This window comes from Nicotiana tomentosiformis, chromosome 12, assembly GCF_000390325.3.
Source record: "Nicotiana tomentosiformis chromosome 12, ASM39032v3, whole genome shotgun sequence".
In the NCBI taxonomy this organism is placed as follows: Eukaryota; Viridiplantae; Streptophyta; class Magnoliopsida; order Solanales; family Solanaceae; genus Nicotiana; species Nicotiana tomentosiformis.
The window spans coordinates 58,446,389-58,452,908 of NC_090823.1; the positions used below are offsets into that span (position 1 = coordinate 58,446,389).

The 6,520-nt window shown below is 41.2% G+C and overlaps 1 protein-coding gene across 1 annotated transcript; it reads right to left on the reverse strand.

Annotated features, from left to right (window-relative positions):
- Positions 1-2,795: 2,795 nt before the first annotated feature.
- LOC138902700 (uncharacterized) lies at positions 2,796-4,125 on the reverse strand. The gene is made up of 3 exons (XM_070190589.1): positions 3,901-4,125; positions 3,661-3,740; positions 2,796-3,051 (listed from the first exon to the last, which is right to left on the reverse strand). Exons 1-3 carry the CDS (start codon positions 4,123-4,125, stop codon positions 2,796-2,798), a joined length of 561 nt encoding a protein of 186 aa, XP_070046690.1.
- Between the last annotated feature and the right edge of the window lie 2,395 nt (positions 4,126-6,520).

Consider the following 6,520-nt stretch of genomic DNA (forward strand, 5'->3'; position numbering starts at 1 on the left):
GAAAAAGCAGGCCAAACTTCGCAAAAGCAAAGCTATGCCTCAGCCCACCGGTGTCACATATGCGGCACCAAAGTCCCAAATGCAAAGTACCTCTAGTTCGTAATAGAGACATGCACTTCGCAAAAAGGTAGTCTCCCTGCGCCATCCTAGTATCGCAAATGCGAGCCTGGCTTCATAAAAGTGAAACTCGTATTTGCGAACATCATTGCAAATGCGAGACCTACAGGCCATGAACACCAGCAGGTACCTGTTAAGCCAAAATCAGTCTGCAACCTATCCAGAATACACCCGAGCCCCTCAGGCTCTAATCCGAATATCCACACAAGTGTAATAATATCATACAAACTCTCTCACAAACTAAAATCATCAAAATAACATCAAAATTCAAGAATTAATCATTGAAACTCAAGATGACCTATCAGTTTGTTGCAAACTCACCCACTTTCTCTAATACCTCAAAAGGAAGAACCTTCTGACCTTCCATGAAAACCACATCATGAACCTTCATCAGCAAAACTCTTCTGCCTGGACTCTGCTATATGAAGCAGCTCCTAGATCAATTTAACCTTCTCCGAAGCATCACGAACCAAATTTGTGCCAAATAACCTAGCCTCACTCGGCCCAAACCAACCAACTGGAGAACGACATCACCTCCTATATAAGGCCTTATATGGAGCCATTTGGATACTCGACTGATAGTTATTATTGTACGCAAACTCTGCTAATGGTTGAAACTTGTCCCACTGACCTCCTAAATCAACAGTGCATGCCCTGGACATATCCTCCAAGATCTGAATGGTCTTCTTGGAGTGCCTATTTATCTGAAGGTGAAATGTAGTACTCAACTCAACTTGGGTGCCCAACTCAAGCTGAAAGACTCTCCAGAAGTTTGAAGTAAACTAAGTGCCTTGATCTGAGATAACAGACACAGGCACACCATGTAAGCGGACAATCTCCCTGGTGTAGATCTTGGCTAACTGCTCCAAAGTGTAGGAAGTCATGACAAAAAAAAATGCGCAGACTAGGTCAGTCTTCGACAATGACCCAGACAACATCAAATCTCCTCAATGTCCGCGGCAAAGCTACCACAAAGTCCATAGTGATGCGCTCCCATTTCCACTATAGTATTTCAATCTTCTGAAGCAAATCATCAGGTCTCTGATGCTCCTACTTGACCTGCTGACAATTCAAACACCGAGTAACATATCCAACAATGTCTTTCTTCATTTTCTGCCACCAGTAATGCTGCTTCAAATCACGGTACATCTTTGCAGCACCCGGGTGAATAGAATACCGCGAACTTTGAGCCTCTTCAAGAATCAACTCTCTCAACCCATCCAAGCTAGGAACACAAATCTGGCCCTGAAGCTGCAATACACCATCATCACCAATAGAAACTTCCTTAAAACCACCCCAATGCATCATGTCTTTAAGGACAAGCAAATGGGGATCATCATACTAACGAGGCTTGATGCGCTCAAATAAGGATCACTAAATACAACACAAGAACGGACTCTGCTAGGATCCGATATATCCAATCTCATGAATCATTTGGCCAAAGCCTTAACATCCATAGCCAAAGACCTCTCCCTAGCTGTAATAAAGGCCAAACTACCTATACTCTCCACCTTCCTACTCAAGGTGGCGGCCACCATATTGGCCTTCCTTGGATTATATAGTATAGTGATATCATAATCCTTCAATATCTCTAACCACCTCCTCTGCCTCAAGTTCAAATCCTCTTGCTTGAATAAATGGACTCCGATGATCCGTATACACCTCACAAGGCATGCCATATAAGTAGTGCCTCCAAATCTTGAGCGTGTGTACAATAGCTGTTAACTCCAAATCATGCACTGGGTAGTTCTTCTCATAGGTCTTCAACTTGCGCGACGTGTAGGCAATCACGCTACCGTCCTATATCAACACACACCCAATGCCAACCCGCAAAGAATCACAATAAACTGTATATGATCTCGATTCAGAAGGCAAAACCAACAATGGATTCATAGTCAAAGTTGTCTTGAGCTTCTGAAAGCTCTCCTCAAAGTCATCCAACCACCTAAATGCAACTTCCTTCTGAGTCAGACCCAAGAAGCTCCTGATCTATGTGGCGGTAGAAAGTCTGGGCCAACTCTGAACTGCCTCAATCGTCTTCGGATCCACCTTGATCCCATCACTATATATCACATGACCCAAGAATGCCAGAAAGTTTAACTAAAACTCGCACTTGGAGAATATACCATATAGCTTCTTTTCCCCCAAAGTCTGGAGCATGATCTTCAAATGTTGCTCATGCTTCTCTTTACTACGGGAATACACCAATATATCACCAATGAACACAATAACAAACAAATCTAAGTAAGGCTGGAACACACTAATCATCAAGTGTCTAAAAGCTGCTGGGACATTAGTTAACCCTAACGACATCACCAAAAACTCATAATGCCCATAACGAGTCCGAAAAATAGTCTTAGAGATGTCCAAAGCCTAATCTTCAACTGGTGATACCCCAACTTCAAGTCAATTTTTGAGAACACCCTAGCACCCTGAAGGTGGTCAAACAAATCATCAATACGTGGCAGTGGATATTTGTTCTTGATGGTCACCTTGTTCAACTGCCAATAGTCAATACACATTCTCATAGACCCATCCTTCTTCATAACAAACAACACTAGTGTACCCCAAGGTGAAGCACTAGGCCTGATGAACCCCTTATTCAGCAACTCTTTCAATTGTTCCTTCAATTCCTTCAACTCCGCTGGAGCCATACGATACTGAGGAATAGAGATAGGCTACATGCCCGGTGCCAAATCAATGCCAAAATAAATATCCTTATCGGGTGGCATGCTCTGTAGGTTAGCTGGAAACACGTTCGCAAACTCCCTCACTATTGGAACTAACTCAACAGTAGGAGTATCAGCACTAATATCTCTCACAAAGGCTAAATATGCTAAACATCCCTTCTCAACTATCCGCCGAGCCTTCAAAAATGAGATCACTCTACTAGCAGGCAACCAAGAGAAGCCATCCACTCCAACCTCGGCAACCCTGACATCGTCAATGTCATGGTTTTAGCGTAATAATCCAGAATAGCATGGTATGGAGATAATAAATCCATACCCAAGATCACATCAAAATCTACCATATCTAATAATAGAAAGTCCACCCTCATCTCAAAACCACAAATAGTGACCACACATGACTGATATACTCGATCCACCACAATAGAATTGCCAACAAGTGTAGACACATGCACAGGGGCATCAAGACAACCACGAGGCATATCCAGACAAGAATCAAAGTATGATGTCATATATGAATAAGTGAAACTAGGATCATACAATACTAAATCATCCTTGCGGCACAAAGAAATAATATATGTAATCACTACATCAGAAGCAACAGACTCAGTCCTCCCTGGACACGCATAGCATTTGGCCTGACCTCCACTAGACTAAGCTCCCTTTCTAGGATGACCACATCCTGGATGACCTCCACCCAGAGTTGGCTGAGCAAGTGGTGTAGCAACCGGTGTGGAAACCATAATCTGACCCCTACTACACTGGGCCTCTGCGAAGACGGGGGAAACACTTCCTGATATGCCCCAACACTCCACAACCATAGAAACCTCTAGGTGGAAATGACTGCGGGGCTTACGTAAAACCCCGTGAACCAGAATAGCCACTAGAAGAACCGGGTACCGATGAACCCTGAACAGGTGGATTGCGATGAGAACTCTGTGTTAGAAGTGCACTGAATGAAGACTGCACCGAAGCTCCTTGATCGGGTGATGATAAATGATAAGCTGGCTTGCTTGAATGGCCTCCCCCAAATTGACCTCAACCTCCAGATGAGGCATTACTAAAACTCCTAAACGATGGACCTCTTGCCCCTAACCTTCATGATCTCTCTGGTCTTAATACGAATGCGCTCAATACAATGTGTTATCTCCACAACCTGGTGAAATGTAGTCCCAGAGTCCACCTCTTTAGCCATAGCAATGCAAATACCATGGTGAAGACCATAAATGAATCTCCTCACACTCTCCTCCTCAGTGGGTATCAAAATAGTAGCATGAAGGGACAACTCTATGAACCTCATCTTATACTCAGCAACTGACATCGGACCCTGCCAAAGGTACTCAAACTACCTCATCATCTCCTCTCTCATAAAGCGGGGCACAAAATGCTAAAAAAAGACCATGGAGAACTGAGCCCAAGTGAGAGGAGTGATCCTACTGGTCGACCAATCGCGTAAACCTGCCACCACCTCTTGGATGGACCCTACATATAGAAGGCAGTGAAATCAACTTCATTGGGCTCAACTAGTCCCAAGTTGTACAGTATCTCATGGCAACGATCCAAGAATCCCTAGGCATCCTATGAAGATGTACCACTGAAGTGAGGAGGATGCAACTTGGTGAATTTATCTAACCTCTTTATCTCATCAGCTGATATTGTGGGCCTATCCTTAAGCTATGCAGCAATAGTAGGCTGAGCTCCCCTAACTAGTAATACTATAGGAGTCTGATAACCATGGGCAACCTGCAATAAGGTACGGGTAGCTGGAGTCTACGCACCGCCCCCTGCTTGGATGTAGCTTGTATATTAGGAAATGCCCTGGCATGAGCCAAACTCTCAAACAACCCAACCATATAGACCAAAGCGTCCTGAACAACTGGTGAAACAAATAGGATCTCGAACCTCCAGCTCATCCTCATAGTCATGAACTTGATCCTCAACAGAAGCTACTGATGGTACCACACAGCCGCTCGAGCAGGGGCTCTAGCTGCGGCGCATACTCTGCCCCTACCTCTACCTCAACCCCGGCCTCTCACAGCCCTAGCCTGAGTTACTGGTGCCTCCTCAACTGCACCCAATGATTGTGTACTCACCATCTATGAGAAAATAGAAAAGTAAATATTTAGAAACAAGGATAACCAAATACGCATGATAGAGAACAAAAGAAAGAGAGAAGTTTTCCTAACAGCCATGTAGCCTCTCGAAGATAAGTACATATGTCTCTGTACCAATCCACAAGACTCTACTAGACTTGCTCATGACTCGTGAGACCTAAGAAACTTAGTTCTCTAATACCAACTTGTCGCGACCCCCAAATCCCACCAAAGTTGTAATGACACCTAACACTGTTTGCTAGGCAATCAAACATTAAATATACAGAAATAAACCCCAATAACATAAGAAATAGTCTCAAAAGCAAAATATGATAAATAGTTGTAGCCAAAAAGTGATATAACTGAAATACCTTCTCAGAACCCGGTGTCAACAAGTATATAAGCTCTATAGAATAAATAAGTGCAATGATCTGAATAACGATACAACACTATCTGAAGTACATAAATAGTAATGACAAAAGAAAGGAAAGCGACTCCAAGGCCTATAGACAGAAACAACAGTGCTACCTTGAAATCACTAATAGTATTGGTACGACTCCCTAGCAGACAGCTCTATCAGTAGCACCTGGATCTGCACATAAATGTGCAAAGTATAGTATGAGTACAATCGACCCTATGTACTCATTAAGTAGCAAGCCTAACCCCGGATTGATATAGTGAGGAGATTGGCAAGGTCCACAACTCACTTTGAACAGCCAACAATAGCAGTAACATCATCATAATAATAATAATAATAATAATTATTATTATTATTATTATTATTATTATTATTATTATTATTATAATAACATTAACAATAATAACAATAATAATAATAACATTAACAATAATAACAATAACAATAATAACAATAACAATAATAACAATAATAATAAGAATAAGAATAATAATAATAATAATAATAATAACAATAATAATAATAACATTAACAATAATAACAATAACAATAATAACAATAATAACAATAAAAATAAAAATAATAACAATAATAATAATAATAATAATAATAATAATAATAATAATAATAATAATAATAATAATAATAATAATAATAATAATAATAATAATAATAAAAGAAAAGCAGCTCAAAAATAACCAGTTCAACTTAATCACATTAACATGAAAATAGGCATGCTTTCTAATCAAATCATTTAATCCATAAATCTCAATGTATAAAGTATCAATTAGCATGAGGAAGATACGTATGTACTCTAGCATGACAAGTATCAATACCAAATTCAATGAATTCACAGTCAAATCATCAAGAAAGCACAATCTCAGCACTGTACGGGTGCTTGGCATAGAGACCCTTTACTCAGCACATACCAAGTGCTTGCACTCACAGGCCCAAGTAGCATGGGTTATCACCTAACTCTGGAGGGGCGGATCCTAGCCCAAGCGGTGATCGGATCCAAGACCAACGATCATAACTCAACCCAATGGTCTGGGGCACACGTCACCTTAATATCAATACCACTCAGTCCAATAAGGGGTCCTAGCATGTCACCTCAATATCAATATTATCATAGCTCGGTGGCCCCAGTTCAGTCATTAATCTGCTCAAATCACAATTTGCCAATATCTCACAGTATCAGAAATCAA

Excerpts from the sequence above, each read along its gene's own strand:
- LOC138902700 (XM_070190589.1), bottom strand. The coding sequence starts at position 4,125 with ATGTCAGTTGCTGAGTATAAGATGAGGTTCATAGAGTTGTCCCTTCAT. Across the intron at positions 3,741-3,900 it reads AGACCAGAGAGATCATGAAG|AGTTCTCATCGCAATCCACC; the intron begins GTTAGGGGCAAG and ends CTTCTAACACAG. Across the intron at positions 3,052-3,660 it reads TCTGGTTCACGGGGTTTTAC|GGTTGCCGAGGTTGGAGTGG; the intron begins GTAAGCCCCGCA and ends TGACGATGTCAG.